The 27,428-nt window shown below is 49.0% G+C and overlaps 1 protein-coding gene across 6 annotated transcripts in view; it reads left to right on the forward strand.

Moving 5' to 3' along the window:
• DAPK1 (death associated protein kinase 1) overlaps positions 1-27,428 on the forward strand; it is a 174,617-nt gene that overhangs the window by 94,715 nt on the left and 52,474 nt on the right. For all 6 annotated transcript variants that reach the window (XM_047699206.1, XM_047699210.1, XM_047699209.1 and 3 more), the window contains exons 3-4: positions 199-420; positions 27,125-27,263. In XM_047699206.1, coding sequence (XP_047555162.1) covers positions 199-420; positions 27,125-27,263 — 361 coding nt within the window. The remainder of the gene's footprint in view (positions 1-198; positions 421-27,124; positions 27,264-27,428) is intronic.

Below are 27,428 nucleotides of genomic sequence, written 5' to 3' on the forward strand. Positions count from 1 at the left end.
CAGGTTTAATGAAACGGAAATGTCATGAGAAGTAACCCTGCTTAATCTGTTAATTTCCCACCCCATGGATTTTCTTACTCACCATTACACGGACCCTCCTTGCTCGTGCCCTGCCCCATCCGTACTCAAATCCGGGCTTTGTAGGGAGCAATAAAGAAATGTGTGACTGACCTGTAACCGCTCATCCTCTGTCTACAGTGGGCAGTTCGCAGTCGTGAAGAAATGCCGGGAGAAAAGCACCGGTGTACAGTATGCCGCCAAGTTTATCAAGAAAAGGAGGACGAAGTCCAGCCGGCGGGGCGTGAGCCGCGAGGACATCGAGCGGGAGGTCAGCATCCTGAAGGAGATCCAGCACCCCAACATCATCACCCTACATGAGGTTTACGAGAACAAGACAGACGTCATCCTGATCTTAGAGCTGTGAGTAGGGTCTGCGTGGCTGTGGCGGGGCCTGGGAGGCCCAGGGTGGGGGTCAGGGTGGTTGAGGTCCGCCCACGGCTGCCCTGCAGTGGGACACCTTGGGGTCCTGCCCTGAGCCTTGTCAGGAATGTACTCTGCTTTGCCAAATTCGAGAACAACCCTGTACTGCCTGCACCGAGACCCGTCTGTGGTTATCTAGAATGATGCTAAGGAGTGGTTCCATGAATGCAGTCCCACCCGACTTGCAAGAGGGTCCCCAAATCCTGGGGCTCCTCTTCCTTTGCATGACATCATCTGACTCCTGAGCTGTCTGGTCAACTTTAAGCTCATGTTCCTTTTCTACTTGCACTGTTCCTCTGCCTTCCTTCGGGGTTTCTACTTCTCTTCCTACCCCCTCCAGCTAACCCCCCACCTCCATTCCCAGCTGTTGGGACTGTCAACACGAGTTACAGGAGGGGGTAAAACTGAACCAGCATCCCTCAGAGGTGACTATAGGACTTGTTTTCAAAGCTTTCCGCTTATTTTCTCGGGCAGGCCCTGCCTGTTGGATGTGGTTGTGGGTGACGGACTGTCGTGCCTTTCTCAGTGATGTGTCTCTCTGTCCCCAGGCCGCTGCCTCAGTGCCCCACCCATCTTGAAGAGAGAGGGAGGAGAGGATGTCCCCCAGGAGCACCTGGCTGGGAATGCCTCTGGGCTGTTGGGAGGGAGGGGCGGCATCCGGGCCTTGAGGGCAGGAATCATGGGAGGAGCCCAGGAAGCCAGGGTGACACGCCAGTCCTGGGTGGCTCTGAAGTTTGTTTCCTGGGGCCCTGGAATTCAGACCTGCACCTCTGCCAACCAAATAGCCCCCCATGTTTGCAGATCTCTTACAGTTAGGAGGTGATTTTAGAGGCCAGATGGGATGTAAGGAAGTGAAGGAGGGGTTTGTAGAGGACCCAGCCTAGCCCTGGGGGCCCCACACTGCGGGCACCCTGGGCTTTGCCCTCACAGGGACCTGGGGGTTCCTGCAGCTTCCTGTCTGTCACTGGGGTGTGGGTACTGGTTTTTATGGGTCTGAGCAGCAGCTTGCTCCGTTATAAATTGGGGTTACTAGTAGCTACCCCCACAGGGTCTTGAGGAAATAAGTGAGTTGAGAATTGGACGATCCCTGGCACAGTGTGGGATTCATGGACATGTTTTCTTCCTCGCTTTTAAGCCAACAGGTTCTCCACCTCTGCCGCAGAGACACTGGGGGCTGGGTTTGTCTTTGTTCAGGGGCCATCCCAGGCCTTGTACAATGTTTAGCAGCATCTCTGGCTTCTACCCACTAGATGCTGGTAGCACCCTTCCCACGGGCTGTGACAACTAAAACTGTCTCTAGACAAGGCCACGTGTCCTCTGGGGGCAAAACACCCCCCTTCTCCCCATGGAGAACCCCTGCTTTAAAGGAAGAGCCAGGCTTTAAGAGCACAGGGGATTAAGGGGCTTGCCTGGGTACAGCTGCAGAAAGAGACGTTCATAGTGTAATCTTTGCTTTCTGTGGCAACTCCTGAAACAGACAGAAGATCAAAATCCAGGCCAATCCTTTACCGTCTCTGTAAGCCTGCATTTCCTCTCTTAAGGTTGTCAGAGGCCATGAATACAAAAATCTTGGGGAAGAAATGTTACAGATCACAGCTGTTTTGCCTTTTCAGAGAATTATTAGGTTGTGCCCAGTGACTCAGGAATGTCGCTTATCCTCTTTGTACCCCGAGCCGTATGGGGATGCCTGTGCCTTCCTGCCCTTCTGGCTCCCCTTTGCCCGGGCACATTCTGGTCTCAGCTGCTGATGCCTGACCCCATACTCTAGACATTTCCCCTTGGGTCCCTCTATCCTGTGCATCAATTGGGTGACATACAATTACTTTTTTTAACCACTGGATTTTTCCAATTTTTAAAAAGATCATATAGTTAATCTGATGCGGGAGGAGGGGTGTGCAAGTCTTAGGACGTCAACACACGTTTAAATCAGGATTCAGAATAGTCCCCCCCGCCCCGTTCCCTTGTCTCATTCCTTTATAGTCACACACACCTTCTGCCCCCCCATCTCCTCGCAACCGCTAAGCTGTTCTGTCTTCGCAAAAATGTCCTATAAATAGAATGATATGCTATTCAGCCTTTTGAGACTGGCTGCTTCCACTCAGCGTATTACTTTTGAGATTTATACACGCGTGTTTTGTGCCTTGTTATTGCTGCGCAGAATTCTGCTGCGTGATAGATGCGTGTTTGGTGTTTGTCCACTTACCCCCTGAAGGACCTTTGGGTTCTTTTCTAGTATTTGGTGACCATGAATAAAGCTGCTATAAACATTCATTTACAGGCTTTAGTACAATCTTGAGTTTTCATTTTTTTTTTAAGATTTTATTTACTTATTTGACAGAGAGAGTATAAGAGCAGGAGGGAGAGGGAGAGAGAATCTGGAACAGAGTCCCCGCTGAGTGCAGAGCCTGACTCGGGGCTTGATCCCACGACCTTGAGATCACCACCTGAGCCAAAATCAAGAGTCGGAGGCTGAACCAGCTCAACCACCCAGGCGCCCCAAGTTCACATTTATTTTGGATGGATACCCATGCCTGCGTAACTGCATGTGTAATTTTATGAGAAACCGCTGAGCAGCTTCCTGAAGTGGCCACACAGGATAGCAGTCCCTCCAAGGCTGGGAGGTCCACTTGCTGCACCAGCACTAGCAAGTGTCAGTCTGTGACAGTGTCAGCACTAGGATGGTAGCCATTTCAGAAGATGGCAGAGTGGCATGCAGCCTTCTTCATGCACTGTGTGGTGACCTAGACTAGAGGTTGAGTGAGCCCGCAGAGAATGGCCCTGGCATGGAAGGAACAGGAGAGGTCTGAGAAGACATCCCTTCTGCATGGGGTCAGCTGTGTCTCTCTCCCACCTGAGTATCTGCCCTTCACAGCTTCCGGCACCCCCGTGAGCTGATTGTCCCTGTCTTGTCACCCACCAGCCATGTGGGAGTTGTGATGGTGACCTTTATGTGTCAGTGGAGGTGTCCAGACATTCGATTCAGCATTATTCTGGGTTGTGTCTGTGAGGGTGTTTCTGAATGCAATTAACGTTTGAATCTGTGGATTGAATAAAACAGATCAACTTCTCCAGGGTGGGTGGGTGGGTCTCATCCAATTAGTTGAGGGCCCCAGTAGAACAAAATGGAAACTTATCCCTAATAAGAGGGATTTCCTCTTACCTGATGGCCTTGGAGTCTAGGACATTGGCTTCTTCCTGCCTTAGGACTGCACTGAACCATCCGCTCTCCTGGGTCTCTAGCCAGGTTCAGCCCACTCACCCTGAAGGTCTGGAGACTTGTCAGCCTCCATTGTGATGGGACCCAGTTTCTTAGTATGAGCTCCTGCTCTCTCCATGTATGTACACATACCTCCTACTGGATCTGTTTCTCTGCAGACTCCTGTCTTACACAGTCAGAGGGAAAGTAGACCCTCGTTTTAGACATCCCATTTATATATACTTACTTTGCAATGAAGACGTGTTTTAATTTTTAATAGACAATTCAAAATATTAGGTCTGCCTGGGAGACAGTCATCTTTGTCTTGGAAGAAAGTATTGTTCCAAGTTCTATGAGCTTTAAGGAAAGATTAGCCATCAGTGACACATTCCATCTCTTTTTTTCTTTCTAGAGAATACTGAGGAAGGGGCACCTGGGTGGCTCAGTGGGTTAAGCCCCTGCCTTTGGCTCAGGTCACGGTCTCAGGGTCCTGGGATCGAGCCCCACATTGGGCTCTCTGCTTGGCGGGGAGCCTGCTTCCCCCTCTCTCTGCCTGCCTCTCTGCCTACTTGTGATCTCTTTCTCTCTGTCAAATAAATAAATAATAATAATACAAAAAAAGAATTTTGTAAACCTTGAAAGTAGCTTCAAAGAATGAAGTTCCCTGCTCCCCAAGCTTGTTCTACTGGGATAGAATCGTTTATTTCCGAACTGATCTGCTGGTGCAGCTCAACACAGGGGCATACGTGATGTGTGATCACGATTTCATATCCTCCACGTTCCACTGTTCCCTCACGAAGCCATACCAATCTGGAACTCTCCTCTGACTGTGCTGTCACTCACCTGCACATTGTCCTGTGGGCAAGTCACTACAAAACTTTGAGGTCAGTACTTGACTCATTTCTTAACTCTTTTACCCCATAGAAAGGGAAGCTAAGCTCTCAGAACTTGAAGTCAGTGCTAATCAGAGCCACCAGCTTCTAGAATTTTGTTCTTAAACTTGCTGTTTGAAGTAACTACATATTTTAGGCTATAGATAGTGATGTATTTTTCTCTCTAGCTCTCCTCAATCCAGACATGGTTCAAGCCCACCTGCCTTGGGTCAGAGAGGAGACGTAAGTGAGCAAGTGTGGTCTGCAGGAAGCCTCAGGGTTGGGGAAGCATCAGGGAGTGATGAGGACTGTGGCTCACCCGGAATCCCGATACCCCATGTCAGACCAATCAGTTGATTGCTGCCATGTGGAATTTTGGATCTGGTGTTGCCAAGTCTTGTGATTTTTTTTCCAAGAAAAGTCTGTAATCTAGACTTTCAACATTGGCAGTTCATAGAATTAACAAACAGGAAAAATAAAACCTATCTGAAGGCCACAACTGTAGAGACTTGAGACTCCAGTCTGTTTCACTATAGCAATAAGTAGTAGTTGATCACTGCTGTGGGAGAAGCAGTGTGTTATAAATACAGCTGGAGGCAGCCCAGAAGGGCAAGATGCATACCTCCAGGCTAACCTGGAAAGTGACTTTTTCTAAGTTTTTTGTTTGTTTGTTTGTTTTAAGATTTTGTTTATTTATTTGACAGAGAGAGATAACAGCAGAGGGAGTGAGAGAGGGAGAAGCAGACTCTCCGCCTAGCAGGGAGCCCAATGCAGGGCTCGATCCCAGTACTCTGAGATCATGACCTGAGCCAAAGGCGGACCCTTAATGACTGAGCCACCCAGGCACCCCAAAAGTGATTTTTTTAAATGTAGAGTATGGTTTAACACAGTGGTTTTCAAACTTCAGCCTTCCTCAGAAGCTCCTGGAAGGCTTAGGAAAAGTGTGCATTATTTGGCTCTACTTCCAGAGTTTCTGATTCAGTGGGTCTGAGTGGGACCCATGAATTGGGACTTTAAACAAATTCCCAGATGCTGCTGCTCCTGGCAGTCATCTTCTGAGAAGCTGTTAGAGTTGACCTGTGGCCCTCCCAATAAGGTATGTTGAAATCCTAATTCCCAGTACCTCAAAATGTGACCTTATTTGGAAACAGAATCTATGCAGATGGATTTCATTAAGATGAGCTCATTTTGGAGGAAGGTGGGCCCCGAACCCACTATGGCTGGTGCCATCGTAAGGAGGAGGCCGTGTGAGGAGGAGGCCGTGTGAAGATGGGGGATTGGAATCATGTGTCTGTAAGCTACAAGAAGGGGGGCGTGGCGCAGCTGCTCCCTCAGAGCTCTCCTGAGGAACCAAGACCACCAACCCCTCTGTGAGGCAATCAGTGTCCATTGTTTTAAACCACTCGATACTTTGTTAAGGCAGCCCTAGCAAACTAAGACACAAGTGCTAGTCGAATAGAGAACTGTACTTCCTAGACTAGGAGCCCACTCACTTGCTAGTCTAAAGTTCTGAAAGCAGGTCAGAACTGGAACAAAACACCTCATTGTGGCGGCTCCACCAGGCAACTGAGCCACGATATGATGTGTAAATCTTACGAAGGCCTGGGCAGAAGAGGTGGCGAGGGTCTTAACTCGAGGCAGGAGTGGACATCACCTCATCCCCACCTGCTTTGGGAGAGTCATCCCTGTAGCTCTGAATCACCTATCTGAAAGTCACCATGGAAAGATGTAGACATTAAAAATGCTCTCATTGCCATGTAAGGAATGGCACTGTGGGCTGGGACGGGGAAATCAAATCGGTTTGGGTTTTCCAGTCTTACATTTTTCTCCTTATATGCTCTGTTTGGAACTTAGACCAGATTTTTTTTTTTTTTTTAAGATTTCATTCATTTATTTGACAGAGAGAGACAGAGCAAGAAAGACAACACAAGCAGGGAGAGTGGGAGAGGGAGAAACAGGCTTCCCACTCAGCAGGGAGCCTGACGCGGGGCTCGATCCCAGGACCCCGGGCTCAAGACCTGAGCTGAAGGCAGACGCTTAACAACTGAGCCACCCAGGCGCCCCTTAGAGTAGATCTTGAAATCAGAGTATCCCTTCTCTTAGCTAGTTTGCGTGCTTGCTTGCTCTCTCTTTTTGTGATCAGAAATAAAGTTTAATTATTATACTGTGGTTTAGCCAAGTCCAGGGTATGGAATGAATAATGCATTCTGTCATTAATTTTTTTAAATCTAGGAATGTAAATTTTTTTTTATTGTGGTAAAAAAAAAACACGCACATGAACTTGACCCTCTGAACCACTTTGTGGTGCACAGTGATGTTAGTGGTTTGCACGCTGTTGTACAGGAGATCTCTGGAACCTTTTCATCTCACAAAACTCAAAGTCTATACCTTTGGAATAACAAGTCCCCTTATTAGCTTACTTTTTGACTTTGGCCAGGTTAATCATTGCTGGAATTCAGTTTGCTCATTGCAAACAACCTCTGAGTGATATTCAAACATTTGTGCGATCTTAGGTCACTTTAGGGAGGATCATGGTGAAGTTGGCTCCCTCTCTCTTTCGTCAGCGAGCCGAGATGAATTTCTCCATCGTATATCAGCATGGTGCATGCGGATGAATCCATGCCCCACGGACGTCATCAGGTCTAGAATCACAGGAGCTTTTCAAGAGGAAAGTGCAGTGATTGGGGCACCTGGGTGGCTCAGTGGGTAAAGCCTCTGCCTTCGGCTCAGGGTCCTGGGATCGAGTCCCACGTCTGGCTCTCTGCTCAGTGGGGAGACTGCTTCCTCCTCTCTCTCTGCCTGCTGCTCTGCCTACTTGTGATCTCTCTCTCTATCAAATAAATAAATAAAATCTTTAAAAAAAAAAAAAGAAAAGAAAGTGCAGTGATTGGAGGAGTGGTGCTCTCAGGCTACCTTCAAAGGGGCAAAGTTGCATGAAGCAGGATACAGTTGTAGGGACACAGGTGACGCTAGTTAAGTAAAGTGTCTGTGATGCTGGGGGTGCTCCCAGCACCCCTTCCGCAGCCGTATCCCCTCCCTGGCTCTTGGCTTCACTCCTCTCCGGGTCCTTCCGAGACACAAAAGCACACTCAGATTTCTTCAGCACTTTTTTTTTCCCCCGTTCCCCCCAGCTACATTTGTTCCCACTTCTCTGAGCTCGTGCCAGCTCTTTGACTTTTTGAACTTTTGGTTTTATTCAGAGAGGTAATTTCAGGAACTGTGCTGGGTTGCGTTTTTGGCACCCTTGGTCCTCGGATATCTGCTGTCAGGCAAGAGCAGAGAACCAAAGTGCACTTGGCAGCTCCCTTACCTCTCACAACAGAATGAAATCACATAAAATAGGTTCTTTTCCGTTTGGGCGCTTTCTCTTGAGAAACAAAACCCTGTGTATGTCCCCCTCCCCTCACCCCTAGGCTCTCACATCTTGCCAGGGCCCTTAATCCGGTGGGCATTTTCACTCCCGTAAGCGGGGTATTTAGTTGCTGGGCAGTCTTATAAAATTTGGGAAAATGGAAATGCGAGAAACTACACGTGGCATCTGAGCTCAAGGATCTGTTGTTTTTATCAAATATTCGTTCTCTGAGCCTCTGGCTTGGCGTTCTCTGTGCTATGCACGTGAGTTGATCGGTAGCTGCAATCTTGGCTCACCTCCAGGAAAGACCGGTGGTCGCTGTGGTCTGGCAAGTGGGTGGCACTGCTGCCTGCCAGCCAGCCGTATGGACATCTATCGCTCTGCTGACTGGCTGGCTATTCCTGGACCCCTCCCCAGGGACCACAGACTACTTTATGACACTCTGGGGTAATCCATCCCTGGAAACTGTTCACCCTTCCTCTTGGAAGCCATGGTCTGAAATCTCATTATTCTTCCTGCCTTGGTTGCCCACTCCCCTAACCAGTACTTCAAGATGTTGTAACAGAGGGAAATTCTGTGCGATGGTGGCTCCACTGACCCTTCAGACGTTCTGATCTCCTCTCTTGTCCTGTTGCCTCTTCCTCATGGCCTGGTTTCTTCTGTGTGGCTTGGGCCATCCCAGGCACGGGTCACAGGCTCCTCTCTGCATCCAGAGCCCAGGTCCCTCTCAGGCCAAGGGCTGCCATTTTGGTGGCCCAGGCTCAGCCCAAGCCTTCCGCCTGGCTTTCCTCCATGCCAGTCATATGACACCCATGACTAGGCACGCTGTGCTCAGAATTCTGGGATGATGGTCAGGTTCAGCTTGGAAACGGGAACCCATGGGGACTCTTAGGCCAGTGTCTGGGGCAGGTCAGCAGCAACCACTCGCAATCATCCTTGAGCCTCTTAGAGCTTCCTTCCTGCCTCATGTGATTGCAAAATGTTGCTTAAAACCAAAGGGGAAGGGGCGCCTGGGTGGCTCAGTGGGTTAAGCCGCTGCCTTCGGCTCAGGTCATGATCCCAGGTCCTGGGTTCGAGCCCCACATCGGGCTTTCTGCTCAGCAGGGAGCCTGATTCCTCCTCTCTCTCTGCCTGCCTCTCTGTCTACTTGTGATTTCTCTCTGTCAAATAAATAAATAAAATCTTTAAAAAAAAAAAAAACCAAAGGGGAATACTTCTACAACAACCTGGTATTTGCTTTTTTTTTTCCTCCTAATTTGTTGAATATTACCCGACCTTCTGGTGTTGAGTGACACTTCTTTTCTTTCCATGGGTGGCACTTATTTCTAATGCAGTCAGAGTCACTCTGCTGCAGACTAGGGACCACAGGGCTTCAGTGGCATGGCAGTCAGGATTTGCACGTGCCGCCCTCAGACGCCAGTTTCCGCTCCAGTCCGTGAACCAACACGGTTCCCACTTGTGGCAACAGTGTGACCCGAAGGCTGCTGTGCGGACGAAGTTAGTTGTGAGGAAGGGGCTCCCGGACCCAGACTTCCCCTTGGTGACGGAGGTGTCTGTGGCTTTTTTGGCCCGATATTCAGATGGGGAAATTCAAGCAGAATTGATTGTTCCGGAAACGGGATAGAACGTTCACTTCTCCTAGGGTCCTCCCAGTTTGGTTGTGGATCTTCGAAAGCTGTCTGGAGAAAGAGGATGTAGGTGAAGGACGAGAGACGCTTTTCTTGGAGAAGAGAGGGAAGCTACCCTTCACTTGACCCTTTGGGTCAGCCGTTGTGGGACCCCCGCTTGGTGTTACCTCGTTTAATCCGTGGGTGCAGACCCAGATTATCCTCACCACCCTGCAGATTGGGGAAGCTGGGTCCATTCTGTCTGATATAGGAGTGGGGGATTCTGATTCTCAAACAGAGCTTTTGGGGGAGGAAATTTTTTTATCTGAGTCCTAAAAGTCACTGCAGGACTTAGCCTCCAAGGCCCATTGCCCATCTTTTAAACGCTGTCCCCTTTGGAGGTCGTGGGGGAGGTGAAGGACATAGAGAAGACCCCCTCGGAGCACCGAGGGTTCTCCAAGCCTGCCCCACTCACTCTCCTCCTCATCTAGGGCTCGGCCAGTCACCTTGACCGCTACCCCCAGGGCAATGATTCTCAACCTGGAGTGGCTCTAGAGTGTATTTGCTCCTCTCAATTTCCAAGCAGTGACATCGTAACTTTTGGATGCTAACTTGGACTTGGAGGACCTTTCTGCTTCTCCGGCAGCCATGTTGTCCTTGCCCCTCATTCCTTAGCATTTCCGCGGTGCTGGGAGAGGGCCAAACAAGTTCTAGAGTAGCTGTGGGAATGATGGAAGTCCAAGAGGCAGGATGGCGGTGTGGCAGCTTTGGTATTCAAGCTGTGTGCATATCTGTCCCCCTCAGTGCATTTCTTTGATGCCAAGACGTGGCCTCCTTTGGCACATGCAGCGCTGAAGACTGTGGTCCAATAGATGTGTGAGAGTCCAAATAGAACAAGAAGAACATTATGATGTAAGGCAAGGGTCACGGGTGTCTCAAGAGCTAGTTGACCCTTGATGTACGTGTTTCCGGTCGGGAGTTGTTGATCTACTTGCTTGGGCTTCAGGAAACCTACTGTTGACGAGGTCTTCAAGAGGGTGAGGAGTAAAACCTGGAATACAATAGCCAAAAAGTAAAAACAACCCAATGTCTATCAGCTGATGACTGGAGAAACAAAATGTGGTCTCTTCGTACAATGGACTGTTATTTGGCCATGAAAACAAATAAGGTCCAAGTACACGCCACAACACGGGTGAACTTGGAAATGTTTTGCTAAGTGAAAGAAACCAGTCTCAAAAGACCATATATCATATGACTGGATTTATAGCAAATGTCCAGAATAGGGACATCTGTAGAGACACAAAATAACTTACTGGTTGCCTAGGGCAGACAGGGTAGTGGTGACGGGGGAATAGGAGTGGCTACGAATGGGCCCAAAGTTTCTTTTGAGATGATGAAAATGTTCTAAAATTAGATTGTGGTGGTAGTTACACAACTCTGTGAATACACTAAAAACCACTGAATTGTACACTTTTAGAGAGTCAGTTGTATGGTACATGAGTTATATCTCAATAAAACTTTAGAAAACATGTCTGATGGCTCCCTACCTCCCATAAAATGAGGCCAGGTTCGTAGAATGGTGTAGGATATGTAGGATGAATCTATGTCCAGCCTCCTTCTTGTATCCAACTGTTTCTCCTCCATGCCTTCCCCTCTGCCCCTGATGCTGAACCCACAGAGAAGCTCCTGCCTTTACTAGATTATTCCGTGTTTTTTTTTTAAAGATTTTTATTTATTTATTTGACAGACAGAAATCACAAGTAGGCAGAGAGAGAGATTGGAGGAAGCAGGCTCCCCGCCGAGCAGAGAGCCCGACGAGGGGCTCGATCCCAGGACCCTGGGATCATGACCCGAGCCGAAGGCAGAGGCTTTAACCCATTGAGCCACCCAGGTGCCCCAAGATTATTCCGTGTTCTTATCCCAATCCATTGTTTATGTTTCACCTCTGCCTGATATGCCAAACCTTGCCACCTGGAGAACTCACACTCCCCTCTCAAAGCCCAGCTCACACATCATCCTCACTCTCTTTGGCTTACCCACCTACCCTTGTTAGATTTGTTTCTTTACTGGGTGTTTTCATCATCTGTTACAAGTGTGTTGATTCTAGCACTTACCATACCGTATTTTAAATGTTTATGTGTATTTCTCCTGCAAGGGACTACGAGCTTTTCAGGGGGATATGCCAGCATTTTACTTACTTGTCTTTCTGCCTCTGTCTCCCTCTCTCTAGAAGAGGGCATGGATACTAGCACACAGTCTGCGCCTGGTAAGAGTGGTAGAAGCTGAATTTAGTCAAGGAGGCCAGCAGGCAGATCCTGATGAACAGCAATGAGGGGGCCTTTCTAGACTAAGAACAGTGGGGATGACAAGAGGGAACGAAGCTGAAAGTTCCGCATCATTTGTGATCTGCCAAAAATAGTCTCTCTCCTAAGAACAGGGCAGTTTGTCATCCTACCTGATTGCCACGTTGGGCCTGAGAGGGCGGGGCCATCTGTGTAAGCTGAGCGCCTGGGATGGAGAAGGAGTAGACGGGTGGGGTTCTGAGGGCCGGAAGCCGAGGACCTGCTGTGTGCCTGGCATTATGAAGCAGGATGTCAGTGACGGTCCGAGTGGGCAGTTAGAAGGAAGCAGCTGATTGTCACTGGCCTCTAGTGTCATAATGCCCATCACATGGCAGGGACTCGATCAACATTTATGCTAAAGGAAGAGAAAGAGAGAGAAAGAGGAAGGGAGGGAGGGAGGAAAGAACAATCCGAAGTCCCCTTTGCCCAGCGTAGCATTCCTTACAGAACCGACCTTGCTCAAATCCTGCCATGGCTTCAGGCTGACTGTGCTTTTGAAAGAGAGATCCAGATCTCATCTCCATCTTTTTACAGGCCTCAGCTGGGGGTGGCTTTGTGCTCTCTGCCTCTTCTTCTAGCAGAGCAGGGTTTCAGGCTCCCCCATCCCCTTCCCTTCACCAAAGTGCTCAGTAGGAGCCCCCAGCTCCTCTGCCCTGATGCTTGGCTTCTGCCAGTGCCTAGAATCTTTAGTGCTCCTGTAGGGAAACTGAGGCAGGAGGTGGTCTGATAGCTTCTCTACCTGCCAAGTGAATGTCCTGTCTTTCACCTTTCCTGCCTCTTCCAACTCTGCCTCCTCCTTCTCAAATCCAGCCTCGCACTCAAGAGAAGGACCACTCTGCTTTAAGCCCGTTTTCAGTCGCTGCTCTCCGTGTCTCAGGAGGTGGTTCAAGAGTGGGCAGAATTGTCCTTCAGACTGACAGACCCCCGCCCCCCATCCGATGGGCCAGTGGTCTATCATCCTGGGATTTCCACGTCGTTAACAACAATTAGCAGCTTTCACTGGAGGCCTTTGGGCTGGGTTGTCAGAGAGAATAAACCCAGCCAGGGAGTGGGAGGAGAGCTGGGTCCCTGCACTTCCCTTAGATAATAGCCATCCCTTGTTTTCAACTAGACAGGACCTATTGGTTTTGGCATAAACCCCCATCCACGGCTGTGCCAGCTTGGTTTACTTCCCACTGGCCTTTTGTTCCAGCACCTGTTACAGTGACCCAGGCTGAGGGGATGTCTGGCTGCCCCGGCTTTTCCGTTTGCCCCCATTTTGATTGGCCTCATTATTTCTCTGGGTCTCCAAAGCTTGGATTGAAGCCATTGAAGTAAAAAGAGGCTGGGTGCACGCTGTTGAGTTTATTTCCCTTAATATGAGTACTTTACCTCAAGAAATCCATGTGGACCCCTTGGAAGTGGAACCGGTTCTCTCTCAGCCCTTTGTCTCCCACCCACGTCCCCATGTCTTGCCTACAGCAGCCCTTCTTTTCCCTTGTCACGGTCATTCCAGTGTGCATGGCATGTGGGCATTTGTTCGGAGCACGGGGTAAACTGTGGCTATTTGTGGCTGGAGATGGCCACCCTCCAGGTTCAGCGAGGCACCTTGGAGCTCCATCCAGACCCCCAAGGGCCGGGGCCCCTGCGCCTCTTACACTTGTACCCCATTTGTGGTACCCAGGTCAGCGGGCTTGACCACTGAACTCTGGGACACCATACCCAGAAGGCCATGCGTGGCCCACCCCATGAGCTCCCTGCCTGAACCGGTCCAGCCAAGGATCCCTCTCTCCCTGGAGCCAAGTGTGCCCAGCGGTCCCGCGTCCCCTAGCCACCCCGAATGTCCCAAGGACGGAAGGAGAACCTTTACAGTCAGCCTCCTGTGTATCACTTTAATTGTTGGTGTGGCATTTCTTGAATGTTCTCCAGGATCCTCATCTCTCTTGAAAAGTAGGGAGGAGGGAGCTACAGGAGTTCACCATAGGAGTGATGACCACCTACATGAGACATGCCACAGGTGTGACATTCACCCCATTGCCTGATCACCCAAAAACAACCCTCAGTGTTTTCTTCTCCAGAGACCTGGCTCTAACCAACCACCCTACCAAACCAATAGCATGTTTTTACCAGTTGCAATCATTTTGGTCTACTTGGTGGGCAGAAGGCAAAATCAATCCTGTTCCCTGAAAGAGGAAGAGCAACAAAATTGGTTTTGGTTATTTGGCTTGTTTTATAAATGTCTCATTGTATTCCTCATAAAACTTCTTCAATTAAAAAAAACAGTGGGTTTTTTTTTCGGGGGGGGGGTTGTGTTTTGGTTTAGTACCTTGTCTAGCTGCAAACCACATCCTCCTGTTTGAAAATCTGCTTCAGCACCCTGTGGCTCCATTATTCCAGCCTTGAATTTGAGCATGACATCATTTAAGCGAGGGGTGGGTAATCCTGTCGGGAGCACTGGGACTGGAGCACAGCTGGGAAATGCAGTCTGGCTCTGCCCTCTGGTATTGATAAATCATGATTCATTTCTTCGTTACCAACCCGGCATTCTGCTTCTATCTCGGGTACTAAAAAAAATAGTCATGATGCTGCTTTTCATCAATGAATGAATGAAAATGATTGCTTCGAAATCTGCATTTTCTCTTGGAGGCCGTGCTTTGATCCAGCTTCACGGATTAGTCCCTTGTGGAGGCAGAGGACCAGATTTTTGAAGCAAGGAAACTTTGAGATCTAAACTTATTTCCAAATGTGGGTCTTTCTACAAGATTGGAACCTTCCTTTTCCTGCCTCAGCTGGCAGAAGTCATGGTTTGGTCCATATCTCCAAAAGCATGTATAGATCCACTCTCCATTTATTATTCGATACCGTTTCAGGCTTTCTTGCCAGTGACAACCGTCTGTCCCCCTTGAATCATGGAGGCCCCGTGTCTGCCAGGCTACAAAGGAGCTGAAATAAAATTGGTAGTTCCTGGAGAGTTTGGGATTGAGATAGAGCCGCCCAGATTTTCCATGGTGGACTGGAGGAGGGGTGGGGTGGATGTTTGAGACAAGTTAGGGCTTCTTTGGAGGTTTCTGGACACCAGAGTAGAAGGATTTTTGACCTTTCCGCCCTGCTCTTTGCTAAGTGCTTTTCATTTCATCTCGTTTAATGAAGAAGCCACTAGAAACATCAGCCTCATTAGAAAGCTTGGCCAGAAAAGCAAAACCCATAAATAAGGAGGTGAATCATTCCCCCATACCTGGAAGGGAACTCAGGCAGCTGTATTCTTTCTGAATAGTTGCCATTCGTGGGAGACATCTTATGCCCCAGGCGCTGAGCTAAGTACATTATAAATGCCAGGTCATTTAATCCTCGAAAAAGCCCAGGTAGGGTTCTGAAGGCTCCAATCTGGGTGTCTTGTGCTGTATAACAAACCGCTCCAAAGCATGACGACTCAAAATGGCAATCGTCGTTTGTTTTGATGGCGGATCCACGATGTGGGCACGAGTCGGCCCACAGGTCGGCCCACAGGTCGGCCCACAGGTGGAGCCTCAGCTGGGCTACCGCGTGGGGCTGGGTGGGTGGTCCCCTTCCACAGCGGCTCCCTGCCCCAAGCGGCAGGCTGGTGCTGGCTGTCGGCCGGGAGTTCAGTCAGGGGTGCTGGCTCTGCTCCACGGGCACCACTCACTGTGCTCTCGGGGTCACCCACAGCCTGGCAGCTGGGCTCCTAGACCAAGTATTCCAGACAGGAAATGGAAGCTCTCCGTGTCTTGAGACTGACACGGCATCGCTTCTCTCATCTTCTCTGGGTCAAGCAGACACAGAGCCTGCTTGGGTCTGAACTGAGGAGAAGTCCAGCTCTCAGTAGGTCGGGTAAGAATTTGCAGCCATGTTCCCATGTCCCCATGTTCCTCTTCTTATGGACTCCGTGACACTCTTGAGTTGCCCAGAACTCCCGACTGACCTCAGTCCAGATTTCTGTACTTTTTCCTGCCCTTAACTGGGCCTATGTGTCAATCTCATCACAGCCACAGAGACCCAGGAAAGCACATTCTAGAAACATTCCTAAATCACTACACTTGGATTTGTAATAAACTTCAGGAGCAATCCCTACAGAATTCTGGGCTTGAAAAGAAAAGACCCCCGGGGTGTGTGGGACCCATCTTTGGGTTTGGGAACGATGACGTGTAGGTCACAGAGTGACTTGTGTTCTGTGACTGTGTTGTTCCTGAGTGGGGCTTGGCAAACTACAACCGGTGGGCCAAAGCCTGCTGCCTGTTTAAGCACAGCTCTGAGGGGAAAAAAAAAAAAAGGCTCTACAACTTTAAGGGGCTGAAGAAAACAGCAAGAAGACTATATAGCAGAGTCGAAAATTTGCAACAGAGACCAAATAGTCCGCAAAGCCTCTGGCGGAAAAGTTCGTTGACCCCTGTTCTAGAAGGCAGGATCAGGACCCGTGTTGCCAGAGCTAGATTTCAGGCTGACGGAAGAAGTACTTTTCTGACTCGAGTCGTCCGTGGGGAACAGCAGCTCACAGCTGAAGATACTTATGCAGGCAGGTGGCAGAGCCTAGGACGCTATAGATCCGTGGTGTGCTGGGAAAAAGTCTCTCACCTCCGGCTCTCCAGGCCAGGGAAGCTCTAATTTGTAATGTTTGTCCATTTCTATGGTACAGATCCCACCATGGCCAATTTCCAGTTCCAACGTGGTGTCACTGCAGGCAGAGTGGGGAAGAGAGGCACATAAGCTATTCATGGAGCCCCAGTTTACCCCTGCGACAGCCTCAGGGATGGATGACGTGTCATGCTGCCCCTCAGGTGGCTCCTAGGCTAGGGACATGCATAGGTTTCCAGAGGAAGGACGGTGCTGGAAAAACCTTTGAAATGCCACCTGCCTCTCTGGGCTCACAGGCAGCCCCTGTTAGAGTCTGCGATGGCTCAAAGATGAGCACTCGCCCCGGGTCCCCAGCTGCTGAGCCCTCCACCTGCTGTTTCATTGTCCGCACATTTGGTTTCGAAAATCTTGATTTAGACAAAGAGCGATAAGTTTGAGCACATCCCAATTTAGAACTTGTTGAAAGCATCACTTCAAGCAAAGTTAGAAGACAAATGACAGGGAGAGAACATTGAGGGTCTGGAAGAGGTTGAGGTTTGGAGTCAAGAGGCCGATGGAACAATTGACAAGCCAGTAGGAAAATGGGGAGAGAGTGTGGATCGTTGACACCCACTCAGATACAAAAAGGCTGCTGAACGTGAAAAATGAGCAGTCTTTTCATCTGAAAGAGCAGCTGTCTCCCTGCAGCAGGGACATGTAGGGTATGACAATGAGTCACTGATGCCGTTGGATTGGCCCAAAGTAATAATGGCATCCATACAAGGTTGTGAAGCCGCAGAACGTTCACCAGCGACAGCTGGAGGAGCATTAACTGAGACTGAAAACAAGCATATCCTGGGGCGCCCGGGTGGCTCAGTCGGTTAAGGGTCTGCCTTCAGCTCAGGTCATGATCCTGGGGTCCTGGGATCGAGCCCCACATCCAGCTCCCTGCTCAGTGGGGAATCTGCTTTACTCTTTCCCTCTATGCAACCCCCACCCCCACCCCACTGCCCGCTCTTGTACATGTGCACACACTCTCTATCTCCAATTCAGCACTCTCTCTCAAATAAATAAATAAATAAAATCTTAAAAAAAAAAAAAAAGGCATATCCCTATGACCTAAAAATTCCAAACCTGAGGGTATAGCAAAACTCTTAAATCTCATATCTTTAGGAGGCAGGTACACCAGAAAAGGCATTGCCTTGTAGTTTGTGATTGTGAAGAATTAGAAACAACCAAAAGCCCAGCAGTTGGGGACTGGCTAAGTGAACATGGGTCTGGACATCCCCATGGCTGTCGGGCAGCAGCAAAAAAGGAGAACGCAAGAACTCAGTACCCATGAGCATCCCCAAAGTGAAGTAGCAGATTGCAGAATGACATGCATCTAGTCTGATATCATTTATGTTCTTACTTAACATGTAGTGCTGGTAGTTCACAGAACATACAGAGAAGGTTCTGAAGGGTACTCAGCGTATCATAGTAGTGTACGTTTTGGGGGAGGTGGAGAGAAAGGGGGCCTGGCCTGGGGAGGAGGGGGATAGTCAGAAGAGACTTGAGTTTTATATGTGGCTGTTCTAATTTTTCTTAAGGAGAATATATTTATGTATTTCTTCCATAATATTTTTAAGAGACCAAGTTAAAGGGCGCCTGGGTGGCTCAGTTGATGGAGTGTGCTACTCTTGGCCCTGTCTCAGCTGGTGATCTCAGGGGTCGTGAGACCAAGGCCTGCGTGGGGCTCTGCGTTCAGCATAGAGTCTACCTGAGACTCTCTCTCTCCCTCTGCCTCTCCCCTCCACACTCTCCCGTTCTTTCTCTCTTCCCCTCACAAATAAATCTTTAAAAAGAGAGAAATACCAAGTTAAAGTTCTCTTCTGCCCAAATGGAGAGGCGTCTGTAAGAGAATGTGCAGCTCCCTGGGTAAGCACAGACCTGCTAGGTTGGGCCTCTAGGGAGCTGCATGGCAGGGTGGGGGAGCATCTGGATGTGGGGGTCACTTTGGCCCATGAGACTAACTTCCCTTGAGGACTGTCTCTCATCACCTCTCTCACGCTCTTAACTAAATAAGCCAGAAACCACTTTCTCCAAAATCTCTAGTTGCACTATTGAGACAGGACCATGTTAAAGAAGTCTTTATTTGACGGGAGAGATAGTCACAGTAAGCGGACGGTGTTGGGGTGGGATGGTCAGCACTTCCTCCTGTGCCCGCCTCCCGCCTCAACATGCACCTTCTCCCATCGGCCCCCTGGCTGCCCTCAGGCACTTCTAGATTCCTCTGTGTCCAGACCCACCTTCCAACTTCAGTGTCTAAGGGCCCACTTCTTTTTTTTTTCTTTAAAAGATTTTATTTATTTATTTGACAGACAGAGATCACAGGTAGGCAGAGAGGCAGGCAGAGAGAGAAGGGGAAGCAGGTTCCCCGCTGAGCAGAGAGCCCTGATGCGGGGCTCCATCACAGAACCCTGGGATCATGACCCGAGCCGAAGGCAGAGGCTTTAACCCACTGAGCCACCCAGGCATAAGGGCCCACTTCTTCCCCAGGTTTGTGGCCTCTGGAACGTCTCTCATTTCGGGGACACCCTGCTTTTTAACCACAGTGAGTAGCCTCCTACCACGCCAGAATCCCACCCCATAAGCTAGCATCTGGACGAGAGACACAGAGAGTGGCTCACGGGTTTTCCTCACCCAAACGCCTGTGACTAAGTGGGGTGAAGGTCAGGGACAACTGCGTGGAATATTAATATAAATGTTAGTGTCAGACACTCATATCCTAAGTCATATTTTTCTCCTTTAATCCCCAGTAGTAATAATGAACAGTAGGTATTATTACCCCCATTTTATAGACAGAGAAACTGCCTCTGAGAGTACCTTAACCCATCTGAAGTCACAGAGCCCAGACTGAAACCCAGGACGCCTGCCCCTAACACCTTTTTTACCCTTTGAGTGAGGTTCTTCCCGTAGGGATTTTGTTCTAGAAACCCTCAGGAGGCTCCTCCCTGCGTTCGGCACCACCTCTCTGGGTAAAGTGAAAGATCACTTCCCCCATGAATTTTGAGTGCCAGGCGCGCTGTTCTGTGAGAAGCCCCAGAACGCCTTTTCACTTGTTCCTTGAACTCGAATCTGACGCGAAAACAGAAAATATATTTTCAGATACAGCTTATGTTTTGGATTCAAAGGAGGCAGGGCTAATTCCGAGGAGGTGTAAAGATTAGGGGCTCCTTGGATGCTATTTATAAGGTACTTTGGGGGCAACACAGTATCTAAGCAGAGAATGGCGTTCTCAGGCCCCGTCCACAGCAGACCTTAAATTCACACCTAGTTCACAAAATCGAGGAGGAGGGTATCGTGTTGACCTTTCCTTTTGGATTCCCAGCTTCAGTTCTGCATTCCACGAAGTCCTCAGTTAACTCAGGGGATTTCATTTGGAAGGTGAGAGATGAGAGAGTGAAAACCCTTCAGGGCTTCCCCTAAATTAACAAGAAAGAACATTCTCCCGGAGGTGAAGACCGTAGAGCTCGGAGGTTTAATTTTTGTTCCAAGGCAGAACCAGGAAATGTCTGGGCACTTGCCCCTGACCTTCACATCACGTCTTCCGGGAGAGGTCCACCGCATCTCCAAGTGCTGGAGGAATGACTTCGGGACAGGACGAGATAGCATTTCTCTCCCGACGTTTTTCAGACTCGGATTTAAAAGTTTATGTAACAGTGTGAGAAGGAACCCTTCCTTCCTAGGAGAACCTGAAAGCGAGGCTAATGAAAAACATCAGCGGATTCTAATTACCCTCGCGGAGGCTCACTTGTGCTAGGCATCCTGTAACGTTTTGCTAGCAGCCTATGGGCTGCTGCCTCTTAGGGGTTGGACTGTACTCACCCCCTAAAAAAAAAAAAAGAGAGATGTATTGAAGTCCCAACCCCCAGCCCCCCAGAATGTGACCTTCTTTGAAAATAGAGCCTTCGTGGATGTCATCTAGGGACAATGAAGCCACTAGGGTGGGCGTTCATCTGGTCTGGCTGGTGTCCTTATAAGAGGGGAAACTGAGGCACAGACACAGACATGCACAGAGAGAAGGCCCTGTGAGGGCCGAGGCCTAGAGTGAGTGGTGCATCTCCAGCCAAGGATGCCAGAGGTTGTGGCACACTGCTAAGAGCTGGGAGAAGCAGGGAAGATCCCTCTAGAGGGTTTGGAGGGAACACAGTGCTGCTGACACCTTGATTTCTGATTCGGAGCCAACAGAACTTGAGACAAGAAATTTCAGTTAGTTGGGCCACCCCGTTTGTTGGTGCGGTCCTAGCAAATTGATGCAACTACTATACCGCACCCCCATAATAAAATACATATTTAGATGAAGTAAGAGCAAGAATTTCAGTTCCTCCATCATGGGTAATGACGGACGAATAGGTATTTTCCAAAGATGATTGCAACATCCTCTCGTGTCCTACATGTTGCCTAGAGCCTTGAAGTTCCCTCATTCAGAGCTGAGTTCTAAACCCCCTCCTCCTGAATCCAGAAGAGCTTCTGACTTGCTTTTAGTGCTACGTGAGTGCTGAGGCAGCTTCCACCATGCTTGCTGGAACACCGGTCCTGGGGCCTGGAATTCCCACGTCAACGGGCTCCTTGTCTTGAATCCGCCATGCTGTGAGGAAGCCCAGACGATTCCGGATGGAGAGGCCGCATGGAGCCCTGAGTTTACTTGGCGAGAGGTGCCCAGACAGTCCCCCGAGGCGGTCCAGCGTCCCCGGGGTGTTAGCTGCAGCTCCTGTCTGAGTCCCACCCGCGTGACAGACCTTAAGCCAGAGCTACCCAGCCACGCCTTCCTGAATTCCTGACCCATAAAAGCCACAGGAGTTAAGACAATGATTATCCTGCTTAAAGGCACTGAGTTCTGGGAAGATGTGTTGCCCAGCACCAAATGACTAGAAGAGTTAGCATATTCTGTGCTTTGTCTTGGTTGCTTTCCTTTAGCTTTAATTTTAAAAATACACCGTAGTCCTACTTCTGATTAAATAGCTTTGTATTTAGAGCAGATGGAACACAACTGCAAAATATCCGTGGCTTAACATAATAGGATCTAATCTCTCACTCAGAGTACAGTGTGGATGTTGCTGTTGGATGGCTGTCCTCCAGACAGTGATTCAAGGGTCCCTATTCTTTCTTCTTAATATCTCTGCTGCCCCTGGTTCCCCTCGGGGTCCTCTGCTGGGTCACTGGTGTTCAGGTGGCCAAGGAGAGAAGGGAGAGAGTGAGGGGAGGATAGTCTGGGATATTACAGAGGCCAGGCCTGAAAGAAGGAAGTAGGTTCTAGGAAATTGTATTTTTGCCATATTCCCTGAGTTGTGATGCACAGGAAGGTTAGAGGGTCTCTTGGCCCAATAATTCAACCCTTTTATTTTACAGATGGTAGAGTTAGGCCCAGAGAAGTGTGGGGAGCTCCATACTTTCCTCCACAGCCAGAGCCAGGATTGGGGGCCTGTGTGCTGAGGCCCCTCTAGTCCTCTTGCCATGCTATCTTCCAGGGCTGGTGTCATAGCAGGGCAGGACCATGAGGGTGTGCCCTGAATTGTTCCAGTGCTCCCCCCCACTCACCAAATGAGGAAATACAGCCCCACACTGATGTATCATAGCATTTGCCTCAAAATACCTCATGAGGTAGTTAGCTTGTAGCCATGAGTCCCCTGCGCTTAGCTTATGACCAGATCTGGTCCAGAACACGTCCTGCTGTATCTGGACAATTCCTAGCAAAAGTCAAACCCTGAATAGCGTTATAATTTAGAAACTGGAATTCTGTAGTAATTTCTCTATGTCACTCTGAAGGCTCCCTTTGTTTTTAGCATTCTAATGAGTCCTAACTACATTCTGTGACAGCTACCTTTTAGGGAGGCATTGGTTGTAGAGGAAGGCAATGGGGGGGAGAGGGAACCTTCCGTTTTTCCAGCTTTCTTTGTGAACACAGCAACGCTTATTAGCATGCGTGTCACACAATTTCCATGATAATGCTATAATTTTAAACACTCTGAGTTAAAGACCTAATAGAGGAGGTTAGTCTTGCTTTCTCAATTTGCTACACAGATTGTTCGTCTCTCTTTCCCCATCAATCATCCTTTTCCTAAGCAAAATGTAAAATTTGGACCAAAGAATGGAAATACCAAGGTTTGGGCTGAGCTGATCTTATTAACATTATCCTGCTGTTCACCAACAACATCATAAGCATTTTCATCCTGGTTCTAAGCATGTATATGGGAAAAAAAATCCTCCAGTCACTTTCAAACTTCTGAGATTTGGGGAGCAAATGGGGTAAATTATCCAATGATAATTTAATAAATTATCATGCCCCCAAACCTTCGCTGAAGTCATTTAGTGTTGATTACCTTGATTAATGACTAAATATTTGTAGCTATATTTGAAATTGATGGCTAGAACACCTGCCTTCCTGTAGTGGCATGAACGAGAATGTATATATGCATAATGACCTTCAAGGCAGCAAGAAACCAGGGATGGGTCCAGGCCCGGTGAAATGGGGGTCCTCCCAACACTGATGAAGCCCAGCCAAATGGTTCCCTGGATAAGCCACAGCATGGACCGTATTGTGAACACCATGGGTGTGAATAGTGCCTGGAGAAGAGTGAGAGGTGATCCGTGCCTCCCTCCTCTCAGGCTTGGTCAAGCACCACCATTTTGCAGGCTGGTTCCTCACTCTCCTTCCCTCTGGGAGCTCCAGGGTTGTTCCTGGCTCTCACTAGTGTGGTCAGAAAGCACTGTGGAAGTTGAGTTGCTCAAGACAGGAAGACTGACTAAGGCTGGAGGTGACCAGGCCCAGAGAAGGGCAAATCTAGTTTCCATTGGCTGAACCGAGTGAATAGACCCAGTTCAAGATAGTGTTGTGGTCATCTATTGCTGTGTAACCAACTACCCCCAGATCTGCTGGAGGCAGGACAGGTTCCCACGGAAGCAGACTTTGAGATGGAGAAGAGTGTGCAGGATGTTTATTAAGAACTGCCCTTAGAACCAGAATATGGAATAGAGGGGAAGGTGCAGTAGTGGGCAGAAGAGGCCGTGCTGCCTTGCAGCCCAGTGACAGCCCCAGCTGGCCCAACAGAAAGTTCTGAAGGGCCCTTAGAGTTGGCCCAGGTTGGACTGAGATGAGCTGGTCTTTATATCAGGGTAGATAGACTATAGCCCCTCAGCCAAATACAGGTGGTCACTTGTTTTTTGTTTTTTGTTTTTTTTTTAAAGATTTTATTTATTTGACAGAGAGATCACAAGTAGGCAGAGAGGCAGGCAGAGAGAGAGGGGAAAGCAGGCTCCCTGCTGAGTAGAGAGCCCGATGCGGGGCTCGATTCCAGGACCCTGAGATCATGACCTGAGCTGAAGGCAGAGGCTTAACCCACTGAGCCACCCAGGCACCCCGGTCACTTGTTTTTTAAATAAAGTTTTATTGGAACACAGCCACAACCCTTCATTTATATATTGTCTAAGGCTGCTTGCACCTTACTGGGGCAGAGTTGAGTAGTTGTGGCAGAACTCTATGGCCCCCAAAGCCTGAAATATTTATATCCAGCCCTTTATAGAAGTTTGTTCAACCCAGCTGTATGTTCCTACACTCAGCAGCATGACCTTGGGTGGCAGCTTGCGGCAGAGGCAAGCCCTGAAATGCCTCCAGTCATCAGTCACAGGTTCTTCCTCTACGGGGAGCATGGGTGGTGCTCACGGTGTCCACCCTAGCAAATTAAATTGACCATTTTATTTTGCAAACAGTTTTGTGAGTCAGGAATTCTGGAAGGACTCAGATGGAGTCTGACTTCCATGGCATCAGCTGGATGAGAGTACCCACTCCCAAGATTTCTTCCTTGGCTCAATGCTCCTTGGCCTCTTTTCTCTCTTCCAGGGGTGTCCCATCTTCTAGGATTTCTTCATACCATAGGGTGGTTTGGGGATCATGACACCTCTTCATGAGGGCTTCAGCACGTGGTAGACACAGGACTACACCGAAGCTGGCACAGAATCACTCCGTTGTGTCTTACGTGGCCGCGGGATCTGCTGAGATCCAAGATGGCGGAGCTCCAGAGGCAAAACCCCATCTCAGAAGCACATGTGGCAGGACGTGCTGTAGCACTGTCCTTGGAAGATAACTAATGCTTCAGTGGCCTAGGTAGCTGGCTCACCCAGGTTACGGAGTTCTTGGTACTTTCCCAACCCCACGGTCAGTGTCATCCCATGGGTGGCTTAAAATGTTCAGGAGAGGGATAGGACACCCTGGGAATGGAATGGACTGGGCCTTGCCCCTGCCCCCAGCCCCAGAGAGTCCGTTGGGAGTTATGGGCCAGCACACCGCTACGTCTGTGGGAGGCTTTCAGTTTGAAACCAGATGAGAACAGAAACAGTGTTTACCGAGCCCCAAGGGGCTCTCCACACCATGGTACCTCAGAACAGCTTGTGGTGTGTGATGGTCCCTTATTTGATGGAAGAGGAATCCCAGGCTCAGCGAGGTTGGGTAATGGGGCAGGTGGCATGGCGTTCTACAGGGACAGTAGTGTCCCTCCTTCGAATGGCACCCATTCTGCCTACTGACCTCAGCCTCCTGCCGGACTTGCCAGTCTCTTCAGGTATATTTATTATCTTTCATTGGTCAAATCCTAAGTCTATGGACTAAGGTCATATCCTAAGGCCTAAGTGCTAGGCTACCTGTTTGGTGAGGAAATGAGGCCCAGCCTGAAGGCATAAGCTTCCAGCTGCAGAGTGAAGCTGGGTCCTGGGTGCACCGACTCTGGGTGGTGTGGGCCACCTAAGCCAGGCCATGCAGGCCAGAGATTAAGGAAGCACCCGAAGATGATAGAGCATGGTTCCCAAAATTACTTGATTCATCATTTCCCATTTTCCTCTCCTTTACCCCACCCTCTTGAGTTGAAGGACTCCTTCTCCCTGATTTGTTGGTCTTAAGAGGAATAAGAAGACAGAAAACTGAGGATTGGTGGGCACCCAGTGCAGAGTTCATGGCCAAGGGCTCCGTGGAGAGGATAGGGCAGCAAGGCTGGGAGGGTGCAGGAAGGGAGCCTCCCCCCCCCGCGAGAGTGTGGGGGTCACCTGCACGCCTCTGTGGCCTGGGCTTGTGTTGGGGGGTGTTTCCTGGCCTTCCTGGCTTGCTCAGGCTCTGGGTCACATGGCAGATCTGTCGGAGCTCTCTGCTCGGGTCCCAACAGTCACCTCACCTTTTGGATAAACATCCAGATGTTAAATATCAGAGGGAGACCGTGCATCAGGAGAATGCAATGAAAACTTTCACAAACGGTCCTCACTTTTGAGTGTGCTAAGAATCACCTGGGGCGCTGGTTAGCTATTCTGCGTTTCCCAGTCCCCACTCTTGGGAAACTCTCAGGAGGCCGGAACGGACGTCGAGAGTCTGTATTTTTAAAATACCTCAAGCAATCCTGATGCTGATGGACCTGGGGCCAGGCTAAGAAAAACAACTTAGAGAGTGAAGGGGCAGGATCTGACCCCTTTCTTGAAGACGTCAGCTTTCTGGTCATTGGAGTTTAATCTTGTAAGCACTGCTTGTCTTTTTTGGATGGGGAAGTAGTAGGTATGTTCACAGAGCTGTCTTGCCAAAAGAAAGATAATGAACACAGCGTTTATGTGCACAATTGCAGTTAATTATTATGTTGTGTATGTATGGGTAAACTTGAGAAAAGATGAACTTATAAAAACTCTTATTAAAAGTTCCCTGTTATTTGCCATTAATTACTGCTGTGGATTTCTATGGGGAGTTTGTTCACTTAGCCACTGGCTAACAAAGTTTTGAGCTCTTGCTGTGTGCCTGGCTTCGTGAGTTTCATGAGAAGCTTCATGCCTGTGTGAAGACCAGGGGACAGCCATGGGCTGACCTCTGTCCATCAGGGGTTTACAGTCTGCCCAGGGAGAGGGATTCATAAATCCCTAAACAACGTCATACATTTCAGATTTGCGTAGGTTTACTCTTATTCGTAAAAGTATTTGTAAAATGCATTACTAAATGCGCTTTATTAGTAAATATACAAGGATTTATATATAAACAGGTACAAAACAACAATAAGAAAATCTCCGTAGACCGTATATTGTGATTTGGGGCTTAAAAGAATTGATTAGCGCACAGATTACTAACTTTCCAGGCACTCTCTGATTGCACAAGGAAGATATGTTCTATAAATTCTGCAAAAAGCTGGCGTATTGTTTTTATTTTTTTTAAAGATTTTATTTATTTATTTGACAGACAAGTAGGCAGAGAGGCAGGCAGAGAGAGAGAGGAGGAGGCAGGCTTCCTGCTGAGCAGAGAGCCCAATGAGGGGCTCCATCCCAGGACCCTGGGATCACGACCCAAGCTGAAGGCAGAGGCTTTAACCCACAAGCCAGCCAGGCGCCCCATGTTTTGTCTTGTTTTTAAATCAGTGAGTTAAGACCTCACCTGTACATATATGTAAGTGAGATGCTTTAAGATACATTTCTCCCCGTCACATCTCTGCTCCTTGCTCTCAGCTGTGAGCATAGCGCAAGAGGAGGGTGGTCCCCAGGACCATTCCAGCACGAACGTACCTGAAGACGGAATTCCCATCCAGTGGGGAGGCGCATGGAGAACTCGGACGCCTCGCTTAGCCGTTTCAACTTGTTCTTATGCCATTCTCTTGCCTGAAATTCGAGCACACCAGTGGTCTACCCGAGAGAAACTAAAGTGCCCCCAGTAACCTCTGCTTCCTGGTTTTTAGAGTCGCAGGTGGCGAGCTGTTTGACTTCTTGGCTGAAAAGGAATCTCTGACTGAAGAGGAAGCAACCGAGTTTCTCAAACAGATTCTTAACGGTGTTTACTACCTGCACTCCCTACAGATTGCCCATTTTGATCTTAAGGTATGTTTTGCTGAGTGTAGGTCGGAGAGAAGGGTATGCAAATCATAGCATTGGTTGGTTGTTTGTTAAGAAAAATTGAGGCATCTGAAAGACATACTTTTTTTTTAATCCTATATGGATGTAGCAGATGGAATTAGGAAGATAAATCAGCCCGTGTATAGTGCA

Source organism: Lutra lutra, chromosome 13, assembly GCF_902655055.1.
Source record: "Lutra lutra chromosome 13, mLutLut1.2, whole genome shotgun sequence".
Lineage (NCBI taxonomy): Eukaryota > Metazoa > Chordata > Mammalia > Carnivora > Mustelidae > Lutra > Lutra lutra.